The sequence below is a fragment of the Thunnus albacares genome, chromosome 18 (genome assembly GCF_914725855.1).
Source record: "Thunnus albacares chromosome 18, fThuAlb1.1, whole genome shotgun sequence".
In the NCBI taxonomy this organism is placed as follows: domain Eukaryota; kingdom Metazoa; phylum Chordata; class Actinopteri; order Scombriformes; family Scombridae; genus Thunnus; species Thunnus albacares.
The window spans coordinates 14,344,803-14,364,349 of NC_058123.1; the positions used below are offsets into that span (position 1 = coordinate 14,344,803).

Sequence of the window (19,547 nt, forward strand, 5' to 3'; positions counted from 1 at the left end):
CAATGCAACATGTGACAAGGGGCTCCAGGTAGAATTTGCTTTACTTTATAGGGCCACAAGCCAAAAAGGTCAGGAACCACTGATCTCTGGCACATTTAGTATTGTGTTTTAGGAGAAGCAGTTGAGGTGCTGTCCATGGTGCTGAAACTAGTTTCTGGACAACAAACATGCAACTGAGCTCATAATGTACTCAATGCTTTTGAAGACATAATAAATACTGACTGTATATTGTTGTATGTATAACATTAAATTATGAATATGTTGCATGATACATTTAACTAATGAATTGTAGCTTTTCTGAAACTCCCGTGTATGTGTGGTGTCACTTTCTGTGACAACCTTTTACACAGATTTATAAGTGAGTTTACACCTGACTAGTTAATGATTTTGTTTCTGGTGACTACTCATTCAAATCAAAAAATGTTATAATTTCAGTACCAATATGTCAACAATTCTTACTTATGCTTCTGGCCAGTTTATAAATATATAATATGGGTCTTTGACTTTTTAAACAATTTATTCATTTTGTTGTACAACTTTTAATTTGAAGCATTTTTTTTCCTTTTCACTGTGACTGTTGATCAACTTTTTCGCCCCCTTTTCAGATAAAATGTCACACTATGCATGTAATAATGTTAAATTTAGTGAAATGTGCCACATGAACAAACATCCCAACTTCCACCTGAACTCCTGTGCAGTGAAAGGTTTCACCCAGCTGGCACTGTCTGTGTTGTGCACTGGAGACCAGTAAAGCTCCCTGCTTTGTATGCGCTAATTGAACTCATGGGAGGTGAAAATAGAGACACGGTGAGAGACGCAGATGGGAAAGCAGGGTTGTGTTAAAATTCAGATTTGTGAAATGTGTTTAATCACAGGCAGGCCGATGGGACACCAGCAGAGGATACAGAGCTAACAGTTGCACTTGACATGTGTGTACAGGCATAACATATACAATACTGAAACAATTAGTTGATTAAATGATCAGTCAATCAACAAAAAATGAATCCGAAACAAGTTTGATAATTGATTAATTGTTACTTTAAGTGAATTATCAAGAAAGAGTCACTGACTTCAGCTTCTGCACTGTGAGGATTTGTTGCTTTCCTCTTTTTGTTTGTATCATTGTCTAATGCACAAATGAAAACAATGACTTGAAGATAAATTGCTTGCTAAAGGTATTTTTTGATGACATTAGAGCAACAATTAATCAATGAGTTTATCAACAGAAAATTAGATATTCTTTAAGAAAATAGTACAAAAATTCTCAGATTCTAGCTTCTTAAATGTGAATATTTCTGGTTTCTTTAGTCTTCTATGACAGTGAACTGAATATCTTTGATGATCAACGTTTTTCACCATTTTCTGACATAGATCAAATAATAATTGATTAATAGAGAAACTTATTGTTAGATTAATAAATACTGAAAATAATCATTAGTGGCAGCACTAGATGATATACAGGGTTATGTATCTTTGGTACATTTGGTGGACCTCTGTATTTTTAGTTTCAACTTGTTGCCTTTGCTTTGTAGTTGAGCACTTTAATATTTTATGGCAATAAAGCACCTTTGAATTGTACTGAGATAGAAAAGGCTGGGAGGGGCGGGTGGAACTGAGGTGATACGCAACAAACTGAACAGTGACAGACTGAAAGTAAACAGCAGCTCTCTGCAAGACAGAGACACTGAGAGAACAGGATCAAAAACAGGATGAAGGTGAACATACAAATTTGATTATCGTGTCCTCATTAGCACAGAATATTTTAACAGATTGGCTACCACTGAGACTGTCCTTGTCCCTATGTCACACCTGCCAGGCCTGCGGCAGCATTACAATCAAAATGTAATTCACCTGAGAGGAAAGGTGTCATGGTTCAGTACCAGGAGTAACAAATTATTTTGGCCAGATTCCATATCACCTCATGTAGAAATATTAAAAATTCGATTAGAAAGAGTGGTCTGACAGTTATCACAAGACTGATGCAAGTGTATCTCTGCCATTATGCATATTTATAAGTCTCTATACTTTAGTATTGATTGTCTGTGTTAAATGTAAGCTGCAAGAACAGATAGACGTAGAAGAAAGCCAGGACCAGAGTTGTGTGAGCAAAATAAACAGTCTTACATCACTGCCAAAATCAACCGTGACGCTGTTGGTTTCTATTAAACGTAAAAAGGATGAAAAAGCAAGCAGCTTAATGACAGAAACCTCACATTAAATGACTTTCTGAGAGGCATCTGTGTGAATGTCTGAATAAGAGACAGTGATAAGGGAGGAGAGAGACAGAGAAAAGAAGTGTTGTCACATGTAAACACACAGCGTATTGTACTTCTGTGTATCGGTTTAGTCCGATAATGCAAACGCACTCTGCCACTGGGAGGGTGACATAAGACTAGAGGAGGATAGGAGGACCTGAGTGACGTCACTGCAGCTGGTCTAGTGCAAACGTTAACACACACACAATCTCTGTGTGAATCTGCTTTACGCTTAAAAGCAGGTTTCATTGTAATATAACATTTGCCTTACGATAATGTTTCAGTTTTCCTCGTCTACCTCCTGTCATGACCGTCTAAAAATCCCCGGTCCCTCCGGAAAGGCGGCGTAATTAGGCACAAGCTGTTTCCATGACTACAGCTGAGTGAGCACAGCAAAATGTGCTCCTCCTGATGAGCGTAAAGAGATTGTTTTAATAGTAGTAATTACTCAAAGGAAACTCTTGTGGTTTTAGAACTGTGGTATTAATATACAGCCCACCAAAAAGAGAGATATATGTTGATTTCTCTATTAGAGGAATAAGTATAAGATTAAGTACCATACAATGGCTACTAATGGTTAAAATACTTACTTTTAGTTTCCTTTTTTTGGTTTTGGTGTCAGTGTTCTTACACTGGAGATTATCAAGGTGCTCATTAAGTTAAATCAACCTCAACCACTATAAACAAAACAGATTTTCCTTCCACAAGCAGCATGTGTAGATTACCCTGACATGTAAACAGTAGGCGTGTCTCACCTACTACCTGTTAAGATGGGGATTAGCACTGTTGCCATGTGGTGAACAAACAAATGTAAGTAAAGACATCAGAGGTGTAGGGCGAAACAGATAATGACGCCAGATGTGTTCACAGCTAATTAGATCTGCCAGAAAAGGACGAATCAATTTAAAAGACTGTTATCTCAAATAAGTTGCGGCACAGATGCATCCCTGTCTTTCCGCTGGGATTAATTGCATTTTGATGCTGACGTACCCAGGTCTTGTTCAGTGGTGTTGGTGGTGGTTGGGGGAGCTGGCTGGGAGCCACAGTATGCACACACTCTGACCTTGCTTAAGCAGGAAATACTGCTGAATCACACAGTTGGTGCACAAAACGGATGTGAAAGTCTACAAAACCATTAAAAAAAAGAGAAAAAAAGTCCAGACCTTGTGATCATTTATAAAATAAAAGCAAAGCAGAGTTGACAGACAGATAGTTAGATAGTGACACTCATGCTGTTGCCTGTATGCAGTAAGCTTCACTTACAGCATAAGCACAGGCAGACAGATGGATGAGCTGAGCTGGAAGGGCTCAAAGCTCAGGTGGACTCTCTCTCTCTTTCTCTCCCTGCAAGGTCATACTGCAGCATAGCAGATCAGATTTGTTCCCCTCGCTTTGTTTTGAATCATCATCATCACTGACAGAGAGAAAACTGAGCACGTTTGCCTCGTTTTGAAGCCTCTCCACTCACACACACACATCTAGCATTACTTCTCTCCCTTGCCTGGTCAGGATTAAATAGCCTGTAGACAACAAAATGGTAGCTCTGCCACAGAAACAATACATCTCCCTGTAACTGTATCTGCTGTATAGGAAGTCAGCATCCAAACTGCTCCTGCCTCTTTGATAGATATCCAAGGATTTATTATTATGAACATGGACAATTTAGTGTCACTTTCACACACAAAATGATGAAGTTTAAGACACTTATCCTGGTTTATAGCCTTTACAAACTGCTATTTAACAGGTTCCTGAATGCATCATGCAGCAGTTAACAGATGAACTTCACTAGGGATTTATGTAGGCCTACAAAATAATCTCCTTGCCTCAGTGCTCTATGTGTTCATGGAAGACGGGATGTAAAACAAATGAAGCTGGTGAGATTTATGTTGAACAGCACTCATAAAATCTAAGTGAAGCTTGTGTGTGTGTGTGTGTGTGTGTGTGTGATTTAAACCTGCCTGAGAAGGGGGATGGGGGACTGGGATGTGTAAATGAAAGCTATACTGCGGCCGTTTTGCGTGATGCACCGGGGGCGCACCGACGCGCACCGCAGCCTGGAAAAGCTACTTACTTCCCGACGAAATTCTCCAGCACCGAGCTCTTCCCCGCACTCTGGCCGCCGACCACGGCGATCTGCGGCAGGTCCAGGTTCGCGTTTTGACCGATGGCGGAGAAGGCATCCTGCATGCGGTTCACCAGAGGAATCAAATCCTCCATTCCCCGGTTCCCCATCTTTGCGGTGCAATCGACGGGGTGTCTCTCCTTGTCAGGGCAGCGAGGGATTTATTTCTTCTTGTCCTCTTCTGTCCCTCCTCGCCACCCTCGCGTTCAGAGGGCGTTTTGGTCTGCGCACACACCGGTTCACTTTTCGGTTTGCTCCCTCATTGACTGCGCCTCCCTGGTGTGTCAGATCACCTCAGCTAAAGGACTCTCTCCAGCACCGAGCACCGCAGGGGGAGGATGAGGATGATCTCTTGTATTTCCTCAGGAAAGCTCCCTGCAGTTCCCATCACTCACCGCTGGTGGTGACACTGCTCCACTTTCCATATGCTGCCTCAAAATGTGCTGAGAACAGGAAATCCAGATTTTTCTGAGGCTCTTGAGTTTAATCGTTGTTTGAATGCATTTAGAAAGATGTAGAATGGAAATGTGGGATTCATATCTCCAGTTTTGAGTGTTGTTGCCTTCACATACAGTTTTATGTGTTGTACAGATCTGTCCATGGTGCTGAATCTCTTGGCACCTTGGACAGGGACAGGGGGCACTCTATAACTTTGTGTGTTAGTTTTTTGTATATATTATATATTTCCACATTAGCAGTGTGTCCCTGAGTGAAGTGTGTGACAACTACTAGATACATTGCTCATATTTTATTTGTGTTCACCAGAGGATGAATCCTGAGGATTTTGACTTTTCATGCAGATTCATGTACATTCGACCAAACCTTTTTGTTCATGGCAGATTAGCTTTAAAATAAATTACCAAATTCCTGTCAGCCTCAGCTGTACTTTGAAACTGTGTCTTAATTCAGAGGCTCTTAAGGATATGATGGATATGGAACATAAATGTGGCTCCTCGGATCACTTTTCTGATGGACAAGTGCTTGAAAAAGCTAATGTTAAGTTGGAAAGCTAAATAGATAAATGATAAATAAAATTAAAATGACCTTTTACATGTTACAGCAAGAGTGTAGTGTGAAATTAATAAAATAGGAAAAATGCAAAATCATTTAAAAAGCTATTGTATACATAAACATACATAATGAATCAAGCATCCCACTGATGATATAATAATATATTTTTTTAAATGGCCACATTTAGGTACATACTGTTAGTATGAAAAATAAACACAATGTACATAAAAAATATATCAAAGGATATAGTATATATGTATATCATTACTATAATATGGTATATACACAGACACATAAATTATTTATAACTGATTATAATTATTATCATGGTTTTTATATAGTAATAGATGTGCGTGTACATATTTTATACATAATTTATAAATAATTATAAATTATTATTGTAGTGTAGTTATTGTAACTGTGTTGCATTATTTTCAATAGATTATACTGTATATAATATATGAAATACAATAAAAACAAGTAATAGAAATAATATGATGGAGTATAATAGTGTTGACTATGTTTTTACTTCTTCTGCTCTTATGACTTATGGTAATAAGGTTAAAAATATAATATATAATTCCTACAAAGTGCAGTGGTATTGTTGTAAAGTGCTTATTTCAGTATAATTGTATTTCAGTTTGAGTTAAGTTTAGTGTTACAATGGTATTCTACTTTTAACTGTTTAATATTAACAAGGGAAAACATGTTAAATAGCATTTAACTTGTTGTCATAATGCCAACAAGGTAAATGCTATTCAGTTAGAAAATGAAGCAAAGTTAGTTTTAATATTAAATTTAGAGATACTACATAAACTTCAGGCTCATCCTTCCGACACCAGACATGTTCTCAGACGGCCGCTGGAGGGAGACAGGATCCAGAGCTTTCACCACACTGAGGAGCTGGTTTGGGTTTCTGTCTGTCTGCATGTTGCTACGGACTGAGAGCAACTCTTTAACCCCGTGCTATGATTGTAGCTGGATAATCAGTCTTCACCGCCGTTTTCCTCTTTGTGAAGTAAGTCGCAACAACTGCAGGAAGCCTGAGATAAAACATATGAAGTACCTGAGCAGGCGCAGCTGCTTGAATGCTATGCTAAGCTAACTTGGTGGCTAATGTAGCTTTGTTTATTTCATGACAGGTGTAGCTAGTTCATTTATTGGCTCAAGATTGCTACTTGGTGTTTGTTCCGGAATAACAAAAACAAGCGGTTAACACACTGTCCTCTTCGTAAAGTTGGCTAACTGAGCAAAGAGAGTAAAACAAACTTAGCAAGCCAAAGGATGAAATGTTGTTAGCTTACTTGCTAACATTAGCTAGTTGTCATCGCGAAATATGAGAGCGACCTGTTGTCTCAGGAGGTGTCGCACTGTTGCTGAGTTGTTCTAGCAGCAGGGAACATAATCACATCAGCTTTTTCCTTCTTCCTCCGATTCAGGGATCTTTATATTTCCATCTAAAACACGGGTACCTCACAGCTGCCGGTCTGTCAACACACGGAGGAAATTAAAGCCCGTAATGTTCAATCCGCACATCCATCAGCAGCAGCAGCAGCAACAGCAGCAACAGTTTCACCAGCACCTGCGGCAGCTACAGCAACTTTTCCAGCAGCAGCCTCCTCCTCCGCCACCGCCGCAGCCTCCTCCGGGGCATCATGTCGCCCATCACCACCACCAGACACCGCGGTAAGCCCTTTAACTCGAGGCCGGGGATTATGCGAGGGCCCTCGAGGTCAGATATGTGGCTGCTGACAGTGGCAAACTGAACGATCTGGAGATAGATACACATATTTAGGTGTAGTTCTTTAATTTAAATTGAATATTTGTGCAACTTAGCTATGTGTGGGTCTCTTGGTGAAGGCTCATCTAGCCCAATCTCTGTGATTTTGCTATGACTTTTATGCTTTAGTACTTTTTAATTTTTTTATATAGTTTTCGTTATTATTACCTGGTATTTCTTAGTATTTATTCTGTACTTGTGCAATTTTAGCATGTGTTGTTTTTTATATCTTATTGCCCTGGGACCTGAGCAATCTTAATTTTGTTCCCTTATATGTACATGTGTCGAAATGACAATTAAAAACCTTGAAATACTAATTTTATTCCTGAAGTAAACATGGGAGCCAAAACCTGCAGTAATGATTTTGGCCATTATCTTTCCAAGTCTAGCAGCACTGGTACAAATGACATTTTTGACATTGACATTTTTACTTCCTGGTTCAAATAGTTTCATTTGTCAAACAGTGTTATGTGCTTATTAAAAGTCAGACTATTTCCATGCTCTGTTATCGGGCCTGCTCAAAGGTAATGCTGATAAATTTGCAATTATAAAAACACTGTTGCAAGATTGGTGGCACCACACCAAAACATATGATCACATCACATCTGTTTGGCAACTATGTGAGAGATAATATACAACAAGCTGGTCATTATTGCGAAATGAACCCCGACGGGGTGATGCAGGACCCCAATGTGACCCAATCAGAATCGAGTATTCAACAAAGCCGTGTAATAAAACCTAATCAAACCCTGATCTTATGATATAAAGCACTCTGGCCTGTGCTGTCGGTTTGCGTCATGTTACCTGTCAGCTTTTGTTAGTCCATCTGTCATCCTCAAGGATGCAGGTTTATTGTTTATTCTGAGGATGAGTAGAAGCAGCAGCCAGTTCAGCTTTATCCCACTAACACCCTCTTATCTGTTTTCTGTATTATCTTATATTATCTTTATTCTATGCTAATGTTTGGTCCATGGTTTTTTGTATTTACCTTAACCCTATATAAATACATTATTCTACTGTTCTTATGGATTTGATTTCTATTTGTATCAGATAATACATGAGAGATTATATGACTGGCTGTTTTTAAATAGTTGCTCTGGGAAGTTGTTGTGATTAAGAAGCTATAAAAAAATAACAATTTAAAATGGAATCTGGGCCAAAGCTGATATGGGAGATGATTTCTGATAAAGATGAGTCAATAGTGCTGCTGTCACTCTACAGAGTTGACTTGATCAGAACACAAGTTTGAAAAAAAAAAAATCCTATATTTAAAGTAATTATCCTAAACAACAATCAACTTGATAGATGTCAAGTGTCTTTTTGTTTTCCTCCCAGTATTGCCTGTATTAAAGGTTAGCAGTGGGACTATGTTACTGTGTTTTACAGGAATAAATCTGCATGTCTTTAGCTACAGATTTCAGTGAGGTAATTTGAAATAATGCTGCATCTGTATTTTCTCGTCTTTATTTGTTGCCCAGAGCGATTCCTGTGCCTCCCCAGACAGCCCCTCCTCCCAGGATGGTCAACCTGTGCCAGGCGACCCAGACTACCATCATCGCCCCCAATCCCATGCTGCAGGGGGCCTTACTGATGCAGCAGATGCAGGGTACAGTTGGGATTATAGTGTAAAAGACAGCAGCATCTAGAAAGGGGCATAAACAGACAGCAATCTGTTACACCTGATATGTCTCTCCTTACCCATGCTGTCCTGTCATCCAGGTAACATGCGGGGCTTCGCGATGGGTGGACAGCAGTTCCGTCAGTTCTTCACAGCTGGAGCCAGGTCGTCTCTGCTCGGGCCGGTTCCCATGGGCATAGCCCTCAAGTCCCCCATCATGGGTTTCCCATCTGCTCGACCTTTCCACCCACATGCTCGCTACTACAACAACAACAACGCCACCACCACCACAGCCTCTTCCTCCTCCTCCTCCTCTTCTTCCACCTCTACCACAGTAATTACAACAGCACCATTATACTGATTACAATATAATGACTGTGTAGGTGTTCAGTCAAGCTGTCATGCTAATCTCCGGTTAAAGGATCACAGTTTGGTGATAGTCAGAAGCGGTGTAAATGTTCTTGCTGATGTGTTTGTAGGTAATTTGAAATGCAGCCCGCTCAAAGCTAATCAGGGCTTGCCACTGTGTTTGACGCGACAAGTCTGTCTATAATCATGTTATCTTTGCACACAGGACGCTGCAGCTCGCCAGCCAGACAGGAAGAGGGACAGCAAGCAGATGGCAGTAGGGAGCAGCGATGACCAACCAGCAGCTAGCAGTTCCAGTGAGACTGGTGATAAGATTGAAACAGGTAGAGCTGCAACCTAGCCCAGCACTGAAATATCTTAATTGTTTAAGCTTGAAAGGATATAGTGTGAGTTTAATGTCATATGTGACTTTCAGTTGGTGTCCATGTCAAAGGTACAGAAGAATACATTGCTCATGACTTTGGTTTTGCGTTGTCTTTTATAAAGGGTGTATGTGTTTGGATGTAACCCACAGATGGTGCTGCGGGAGGAGTGGATGGAGCCACGCAGCCCTCTGAAGAGCAACTCGAAGAACCTGCAGTGAAGAAGCAGAGGACGGAGGAGTAGGGAAAACATTGTTTATTTTTACATATAAGAGAACAGATAATAAAAGTGTTATGGCTTAGTTATTTTAAAGTCATGGAATTACTTTAATAACCTTTGAATCTCATTATATCCCGCTCAGGTCAGAGGAGCCTAAAGAACAGTGTGTGGTTGAGGCAATCACTATTGCAGACACAGACGAGGGCGTTCTTTCTCCAGAGTGTAACAGCAACACGGACGACAGCCACCCTGATGGTAAAATACACCTCATCTATATATCATCAGTTTAAAGAGCAGGTGTTTCCAGTTGAGATGGACATGTATTTTATGTTTCTCTGACTTTTTCCCAGACTGCATGATTCTGGAGGAAGGAGGCTCCACGGCGGGATCGGATGCTGTTGAGTTGCTGGAGGAGAGCACTGCCGCTGAGGTGAGGGGAGCCTTTTTATTTTGTCACCATATAGTTTGGGAAGTGCAGGTCAAAGTCTGTATGTCTGCCATCCATCTGTCAATATACACAAAACTGGGTTTAGATCTGGTTTGCTACACCTCTCCGTAGGTGCACAGCTTTTCGTCTGCCCCGTCACTATCTGGTAGGCTGAGTGAAGACAGCCAGCAGGTTACCTTACCCCCGGAGGAGATGCCACAGGGCAAAGATGCTCCTTTAGCTTCACCAGATCACCAGGAAGAAGAAGAGGAGGGTGAGGCGGAGGGCGAGGCGGAGGGCGCCAACAAGTTCTACTGCTACCTCTGCAGCATCACCTGCCACAACCAGCAAGTAGGTTGAATGTAAACAAACACATATGAGAAAAAGTCACAGTAAATTCATCTTCTGTCTTTAATGTTCTCTAATCTTGTGTTTTTTGGGGGGTGGGTTTTTTGTAGAACTTCAGGAGTCACATGAACAGCGTTTCCCACCAGCAGAGGATGATGGAGATTCAGCACATGAGCAACGCCTGCCTGGTTACGCTGCTGCCACGAGTACAGGAGACTCTACAGGGAGCGAGCAAAGATGGGTCCGTATTTAAATGCACAAATATGCATTTGGCTTGTGTTTTGTATTCTTGTTTCTCTAAAACAGCAGTTTTAGTTTAAATTGTGATAATTATCTTTTTTATTTTAACCGTAAACAATTTTTTTGAGGTGAGTCATTTTGAGTTTAACATAGGAGAAGGTTTTTAAAAAAAGGATGTTTATGAGTCTTGAGTAATGTTTGTCTTGTTTGTCTGTGTTCTCTTCAGGGAGAAAAAAGCAGATTTGCAGCGTTGGTGCGCCACATGTCACACCCACTTCACCAGTAGCATCATGGACCACCGTCGCACCAAGGAGCACAAAGTAATCAGCTGCTGAGTTCAATATCTTTAAAAAATGTGAAAGCAGCTTATCTGATTGCTTAAAATGAGCCCTGTGCAATATCACCAAAATGTTAAAAGATTCAAAATGTATCATCTTACAAAAATGGTAGTATTTTTAGGGTTAAGTGTAGGGTATTTGATCTCATTTATAATTAAAAAGAAACAGGTTAGATAGACTATATTGAAAACACAGGCCTCAAAGTACAACCTCCGTGCAACAAAACTGAGTATATCTGTGACTTCCAGTTAAGAGTAATTGCCTGAACAAGGTTATAAAGAACCTGTGAACACCACAACTTTCTCAGTTTTGTTCTGGGTTGTGTCTAACGCAACATTGCTCCATATGGTAAGGAACAGAATGAACGAGTAAGAAACCAGACTGAGAGACTTCTTAAAGATGGTAGAGGGTACAAGATCATTGGTGGTCTACTGAACAAAAGCCAAAACACAGTTGCAGCAGTGGTTAGGAGGTACAGGAGGACCCATATTACCAACAACAGTTACCGTCCTTGAAAAACGACAGCACGCACAATTCACTATTTACGCAACCTTGCATTGAAAAACAGACGGGCAAGTGCCTTTGACCAACAGTGACTGCTCAGACTGCGCTGACGACATTGCATGAAGTCAGTCTCTATGGACGACGTCCAAGAAGAAAACCTTTGCACACAAAATGGCAAGAAAATGCAAGATTAAACTTTGCCAAAGAACATGATAAGAAGCCTAATGAATATTGGCAGCACATTCTTTGAATAGAAGAAAGCAAAATAAATATTTTTTTTAAATCAGATGGGGTCGAACATGTTTGGCGTAGACCTGGCCTGGACTACTACAGTTATAGCATAGTGCTGACTGTGATGGAGGTGGAGGTGGGAATGTACTCATATGAGGTTGCATGAGTGCAAAATGTGTAGGAGAGATGACATTTACAGATGGCACTATGAAAGTTTGTATACCCAAATACCTGAGGGAAGGATGACTCCCACTCAAGACGGATTGCAGGAGGGGAATTTTCCACAATGACAACGATCCAAACACACTGCAAAGATCACACAAGAGTTTTTAAAGAAGAAAAAATTGAAACTGACCTGGCCAAATATGTCCCCTTACTTGAATCCAATAGAACACCTTTAGAGTATTTTAAAGGTGCAGTGTGTAGAATTTAGTGACATCTGGAATATAATATTCATAAGCATGTTTTAAGTAATGTGTAATCACCTGAAATTAAGAATCATGTTTTTGTTACCTTAGAATGAGAGGGGTATTCAGTTGGTTGCAATCTGCAACCTCACCGCTAGATGCTGCTAAATCCTACACACTGGTCCTTTAAAGAGTAAGGTAGAGCAACAAAATCCCTCCAGCAAAGAGCAACTGAAAACAATCATCTGTGAAGAATGTCAGAACATTTATCCACAGATTTGGGCATAAAAAATATTTTTTTTAAAAATGGAGTCTCACTAATGAAGAGTGTGCTGACTTTTGTTGCAATTTGTTCTTAAATATGGACCTTTCATTATAGTTTAATTAGTCAAACGTAAATTGACTTAATTTGTCATGGGTTTTGTCTAAAAACAAATAAAATTGTATTAAATGGACAGGATTTGTAATTAAAAATTAAAATTTTAGTGATTATGGGCAGGGGTGCCCTCAGTTTTGTTATATGCTGTTATTAGTAATGATCTGGTGTCCCTTTGTCTCTCCCCAGCTCGCCAGTCGAACAGCCATCTCCTCCTGCACAGTCTGCAAGAAACACTTCAGGACCTCCCAGATTTTTGTGGAGCATTTGCAGTCCCAGGAGCACCGACAGAAAATGGAGAAGGTATCTGTACTTACATTTCTGATTTTCCATAGGTGGTGATGAATTGAAATACTCAACTCACTCACGCTGTACTTATGTTATTGTTTCCTAGCTTCAGGAAAAGGAGGGCTCTGAGGCCTTGGCCAAGCTGACCACCATGGACACAGACGGCTTTTCACTGGAAGAGGAGGAGGGCAGCGAGGTGGAAGAGGGAGAGGATAGGCAGAGGAGTGAAGGGGACCAAGACTCCACTGACCATCAGGTGCTTTTCATGTCATATATCGGCGATTGATTACCGTAGCCAGTAAACTTCACAGTTCAATCAGTACATGACTTTGAGATACAGTGTAATCTCTGAAATAACACTTTTAACACCTCTTAGTTGCATTTATCATAATATAATTGTTGGCTGTGTTTGTGGTGACCTGGTACAGGATGGCTGGACCTCCCCTAAAGAAGTGACCCTAAAGGACATGGCCAGTGATGAGGAGTACGACTCTGACACAGTCTACGGTGAGTGATGGCGTTCTCCTGCTTTTGCTTGTAGTTCAGGTTTACTGATGACATTTATTATTATTGTATAATATTAATAATAACGAGTGACGTTTAGTCTGTGATTTCTTTTACCACAGGGTCCAGTTTCTTTGTTCCAGTAGCAGGTTTTATCTGCAGACTCTGCAACAAATTCTACCACTTTGAATCCTCTGCCCTGCACACCCACTGCAAATCCCAGAAGCACTTTGAGAACCTCAAGGTTGGTTTTTAATGACTGATTATCTGTGGCCCAAATTAAATTATTGTTGCTGTATTTTATTTAAGGAATTCTACTTAAAGTTAACTAATACTTGTTACCATTTGCATTCAGCATTTCAGAGAGGGATGTTTTTTTGTTTTGTTGGTTGCTCTTAAAGGGATGGTTTGCATTAATCTGCATGTTATCCTTAAGGAATCTTCCATATCCTTATTGTGGTGTTTTTGTGCTTTCTTTTCTCAGAGGCATAGAGCATTGCTCAGTCAAAAGGGTGAAGCTTCCAGAGAATCTCTCTTAGCTGAGGACAGCCTCAGGTCAGCACCAGAAACCACCACAGACTGTTTGGATGAAAATTCCCTCTCCCATGACACAGGTTTAGTGACGGACCTAAACTCCATGCAGCCTAGCATTACACTCACCCGACTGAGCATGCAGGCAGAAAACCAGCAACAGGAGAACCAAGCGGAACCCGACCCCACCTCACAGGACTTAATCACCACCTCAGCGACCAGCAGTGGCAGCACAGACCAAGAACTAAGCCTCCAAAATGAGGAGGAAGAGCCCACATCCCAGGCCTCTGTAGTCCAGGAGAGTCCAGGTGAGCTGGCTGCTGGCAGCACAAAGGAGCCAGACTCAGAGGCAACAGCAGCAGCAGCAGCAGCAGCAGCAGCAGCTGCTAATGAAGAGGAGGAGGAGGAGAAGGAGGAGAAGGAAGCTCCTGCTGCACGGAAAAACAACGGCACAGGGAAGACAAAAACCACAGCCAAGCGCAGGTCAGGGAGGGCCGCAAACAGACGTTGAGTCAGAGATAAGATGTGGAAAGAAAGGAAACCTGGTACAATCCCAACCTAAGGACATGATGTGTCAGTATATAAAGAGGTGCTTCATGGACCAAGAAGTGAACAGCCATGTTGGAAAGTTTGAATTAAACACACACCCACAAATAGTAAGACTGCTGATGATGAAATACAGTGGAACAACTGCTCTCCCAGGGTGGGAATAAAGACCCGACATGACGGGACATAAAATACAAGTTAAAATCTTCAGTGGTTGGTAAGCCTTTTAATTTTGGCTCCCAGTTTGAAAATCATGTTCTTTAGCCTGCCTGTTCCTTTCAGTGTTCATAAATTGGTGAAAAAAAAATCCTTTTTATGTTGCATTAATTGAAACTAATTTTCTTTTTTAGATGAAGAGATGCTCTTTAAATTGGTTACCTAACAGAAAAGCTTTTACATGGACACACAGATTTAAAATCATAGAAGCTGCACACAAATTTGATATATACAATATTTTAAAGGTGTAGTATGACATTAATTTTCTAAACACTGGAAAGAAAAATGAAATGTGCTTTTTAGGTCACAAATTAAAATGTTTTTTTTAACCTACTATTACAATCAGTGTAATTGCTCAACTGGCTCATCAAAAAGTTAATTTCCCACCCTGCTGTCCTCAAGGATCAGGAGTTAGATGAGGGCTGATTGTCAGTTGTTGGGTTTTTTTTTTTTGCAAATTCTCTAGCCTAGCTAGATGAATGATTGTTAACATAATATAACCTTCAAGTGTAGAAGACTGTACTGATAGTAAAGTGGAGACATTTTCCATAATGCTAACCACGTAGCACACGCTTTTAGCGAGTTGAAATGTAGAATGTAACCAAATTAAGTGTTCAAACAGGCGACAACTTCTGTTTTTAAAAAAGTGTTAACACAAGCAAGATGGTACTTTTGGCTTGAGTGTTGAATCGTGCAAAATCTTGAATCCGATCATAGCTTTGTTGATGAAGAAGAGATTGTTCAGGGCATTTTTTCATCCTTTTTTTTTTTTTTTATTTCTATACATTTCAAGCTGATGTTGTGTGGGGGGGGGGGAGTTGTCAGTAGCAGTGGCCTTCTTTAAACAGTACTGCACACATTCTTACAGGCCTACTGCCGGTGACCGGGAAACTTTTTTTTTGTGTATCAAAGATATAAAATCCCAACACGAGGTGTCAGAGCTGGATGTAGTAGTGGACATCTTTTGACAAAATGTCTAAAAACCCTTTTACATCTGCACACAGTCATATGGAAAGAGTACTCCTGTATTCTTTCTCTCAATGCGTTTCTCTCAATGTAAATGAGAGCAGCAGACAGCTTCATCAACATGCCAAGTGCAAGAAAAGGGAAGTGTTTCTACGAACAACCAGGCACTGAATTTAAATTACAAGCTGTCCCCGACTCCCCGGCGACTTGAAGTCTGGAAGCTTCTTTGGACATTTACAGGCTTGTCATGTAAGACAGGTATATGCTGCTTGAAGCACAAAGTTGATTTTCCTTCTCGCTGGATGTCAAAATTGAGAATTAATTTGTGGTAACATGGGTCATGTTACCACATCAGTCACATTCCCATAGACATTTGTCAAGTGTGCCTACATTTAGAAAAAAAATAGTTGCTTTCATGTTTCCATGGACTTAAATTGAGCGTTCTGAGCATTCACAGCACAAAAATACTGTCAGATGATGCTTATTTTCCTTCAATTTACCATTGCATTGATTTTTTTCCCCCCCTCATTAAGATATTTGGTTGCTATACACTGGATAGATGGAACCACAGTTGGTCTCAATTTTATGTGTGAGGAGAAACCCTAACATGCTTGCAGGTATTTAAAGTTGAAAAGTATCCTTGTTAAGGTTCAACCTGTAACGTTCAGTGGACTATCCCAGTTATAGATTATATGTATATAATGTATAACTTTGGTTCCAGCATTTCAGCCGCCACAAGGTGTAAATAAGGAAGTATTACTTCCTTCTTCATGACAAGTGTACTGTTCTGGAAACATTTTATCCTCCGTTAAAGAGAAGGATATTTAAAACCATTAAAGACTGGTTCAACACATGTAGCAAATCCTGTAGTCATTGTGGCAACCGTCACATGATTAATATCTTAATCCGTTCTGTCTGAAGGAACGGATCAAATTCTAAGATGTACATTTTAGCTCTGATACAGAACGGAGCAGAAGAGGGGGAAAAAAAAGATGTAAAGGATAATTTCAAACAAAGCTGAATGTTTCTTATTGTATTTTTATTCAGCTACTGACAATTTGAGATCAAAACAAGTGATGTTTTCTAACTGCTGGAAGTTTAATGTATTTTTGGATGTTTGTTTTCTGTTTGGGGGTCATTTTAATTTATATTAAAATGTCTGACAATTCGCACGTTTGTGGCTGCAAAGCGTTGACTTTTTTTCCCTTGCACTTTACATAAACACTTTTCAGACAGTAGTTCTAGTCCTAAACATGATGATGAAAATAAACACACACTTCATCATGCTGCAGATGAAACATAATACGGTGGTACACATCTGGAATGTGGCATATTTACTTCTTGGGATACATACAGTAATTACAGAGAATACAGCTATTACAAAGCTGATGTCAACATCAAATGGATTCTGGGTAAAACCAGAAACATGCTATATTGTTATTTTGATGTTTGACCATGAGGACTGACTCAAGCTCATGGAGAGTTTGTACTGATCTGCATAACATACATCAGTGCTGATCACCACAGACATCAGCACATTATTGCGTGTGGGGTTACAAATTCAAATCTCTTGCCTCCTTTAATTAATATAATTGATGCCGAGTCTCTTTAATTACCTTCTTATAAATCCACTAGTGTGTTCCTTGCTTTAGGATTTGTAATTATGTCCCACATGGACCTCAATGAAACTGCAGAGGGAGATACAGCCTTTTACATAGCAACACTGCTAAGCAAGTTGGTAACAAAGTGCTAAGTAACTGTGATGTCCAACGTCTTTGATAAGCTGCGTGAGGTCAATGAACTTCAATCTTCTCAGGAACCAAACACCAGCACACCACAGTTCAACAAAAGGAGAAAAACTTGATTGAGTTCAGTGACAGAGGAGACGAAAAACATCGTTGTCGTACATACGTCTGCTGATGGGGGTGCAAATTCACATAAGAATCACACAGAAAGGGACTATGCGGATCAAGGGTCCAACAGACAGAGGTTAGGACTCGAGTCAACCCTCAGAAATATTTCTATCTGCATTTTGCTGAACTCAATCCTCTTTCTCTAACTGCTCTTGTCACTCATTTGCGAGCCCCCGGTGTCGTCATCCAGATCTTCTGTGCTGGGTGAGGAGGAGTCCGTGTCTGCAGGATGGGGATCCTCCGGGTTGGGGGAGCCGAGCAGCTGGGCCCTGAACTCCAGCCGGGCTTGTCGGTTGGACTCCATCAATTCGTGCAGTTTGCCGTTTAGTGCGTCGTTCCGCTCCTCCAGGTCATCGAGATAGGAGTTGATCTGATCTAACATGGAGTTGATGGATTCATACTCTGTGGATACATGGTAGAGACATTAGATTTTTCTGTTATGCAAGGTAGAGAGCTGCTACCTGTAGATTAAGGAGCTCCAGGTTTTAAAAGTAAAAGATGTATTTTAGAATGTAAAAAGCTGTTTATTTATGTGTACTGAAGCAGTTATTTAGAGCATTAAAGGCTGGGTTCACAAGTATTCAAGTCTGTCTTAAAACAACAGTCAGGAGCCCAAATGAACATTGAAATAGATTTTTCTCGCCATAATCATTCCTCCTGTTCATACTGACCATTAGAAGATCCCCTCATAAAGCACTTAAAATGTAATTGATAGGAGCAAAAATCCACAAGTATTTAAAGGTTTATCTGAAGCTAATATGAAGCTTCAGTCATCTAAATGAGCCAAATCAAGTAGATATCTTTAAATATCACGGTCTTTTAAGTGTCACATTTCCTCTTTTTGTTACTATACTTCCACCACAGCTCAACAGGGAAACACAAAGAGGGAATTTGATGCTAAAAAGGACTGCAAATGTGACAGATATCCACTTGATATGACTGATTGCTGAAGCCTGAAGCTTCAGATAAACTTTTGAATGTATTTTTGCACAAAATGACTGTGTGGACACACTGAGGATTTTGGCACCCATCACTTACAATGAAAGCACATTTGAAGAGGATCTTTTAAAACAGGAGGAATGGTTACAGCCTCTTTCAGTGTTCATATGGACACGTGACTGTTGTTTTAAGACAGACTTGTGAACCTATCCTTTAATGCTCTAAATAACTGCTTCGGAGCAGAAGTGTCTAATTTTGTATATTAATCAATGAAATTGCACAATAATTTGGTGGATATTCCCTTTTAACGTCAATAACATTACGCTACTAACGCTAACATTTATGAATGAACACGCTTGCTCGTTACCTTCTTCGCCGAACTCATCTTCGTCGTTGATGATACCATCGTCAATAGAGATGTTGGGATCTCCATTTGGTCCAGACATTATTTAAATATCTGCGTCTGTTAATTTATTGCCCAAAACACGTAGCTAGTTTTAATCGGTTTAGCTAGCTAGCTAGGTAGCCAGCGAACTAGCATTAGCAAAAGCCTCTACGAGCAACAATTTAGGCTTAAGCAAGAATGTCCCCAAATGCACTGATAAATGTCTTCTTCACCGGTTTGGAAAAAAAAAGTCAGGAGGAAATATCAGACAGGGTTAATTTACCAGCTTGACGTTTAACTAGAACACGTAAACTATTTGTTTACCGGGGGGTTTAACGTTCTCAGCAAAGATTGTTTATTCACAAGGAAGATGGCTCACTCTTTACACATAATCTAATAATAAATGATACCGTCGTCAATACTACACCAGAGAAAATCTGTTAGACTGGTTTAAAGTTAGTAACTAGTGCCTGCAGTCGAGCAAGGTCCAGCTTTTACATTTAAAACCTTCCGAATATCCCCGCGGCTTACTTGGGGACTAGACATATGGTCTCTGAAAATAAGGACAAAGTGGGCGCTCTTCTGTTACCCTGCTCTCTGATCCCGAGCTGTCAGATCAGATACTGGTCAGTCATGTGATCAGTCAGCTGA

The 19,547-nt window shown here is 40.3% G+C and overlaps 3 protein-coding genes across 11 annotated transcripts in view; 1 reads left to right on the forward strand and 2 right to left on the reverse strand.

Annotated features, from left to right (window-relative positions):
- The window catches only part of dnm1a (dynamin 1a), a 59,935-nt gene extending 54,516 nt beyond the window's left edge, over positions 1-5,419 (reverse strand). For 8 of the 9 annotated variants that reach the window (XM_044334202.1, XM_044334199.1, XM_044334197.1 and 5 more), the window contains exon 1: positions 4,327-5,417. In XM_044334202.1, coding sequence (XP_044190137.1) covers positions 4,327-4,487 — 161 coding nt within the window. In that variant the 5' untranslated portion in view covers positions 4,488-5,417. Of the gene's footprint in view, positions 1-4,326 lie in introns of all 9 variants that reach the window. The other variant, XM_044334203.1, reaches the window with a different exon arrangement.
- A 772-nt stretch (positions 5,420-6,191) lies between these two features.
- On the forward strand, positions 6,192-16,828 carry ciz1a (cdkn1a interacting zinc finger protein 1a). The gene is made up of 16 exons (XM_044333279.1): positions 6,192-6,406; positions 6,828-7,074; positions 8,647-8,774; positions 8,888-9,120; positions 9,361-9,478; positions 9,670-9,757; positions 9,880-9,992; positions 10,088-10,167; positions 10,297-10,515; positions 10,623-10,753; positions 10,979-11,072; positions 12,798-12,911; positions 13,003-13,152; positions 13,325-13,403; positions 13,523-13,644; positions 13,885-16,828. Exons 2-16 carry the CDS (start codon positions 6,908-6,910, stop codon positions 14,440-14,442), a joined length of 2,394 nt encoding a protein of 797 aa, XP_044189214.1. The 5' UTR covers positions 6,192-6,406; positions 6,828-6,907; the 3' UTR covers positions 14,443-16,828.
- bbln (bublin coiled coil protein) lies at positions 15,022-19,473 on the reverse strand. Its single transcript, XM_044333281.1, has 2 exons — positions 18,879-19,473; positions 15,022-17,974 (listed from the first exon to the last, which is right to left on the reverse strand). The coding sequence occupies exons 1-2, from the start codon at positions 18,955-18,957 to the stop codon at positions 17,715-17,717; spliced, it is 339 nt and encodes a 112-aa protein (XP_044189216.1). The 5' UTR covers positions 18,958-19,473; the 3' UTR covers positions 15,022-17,714.
- Positions 19,474-19,547: the final 74 nt, after the last annotated feature.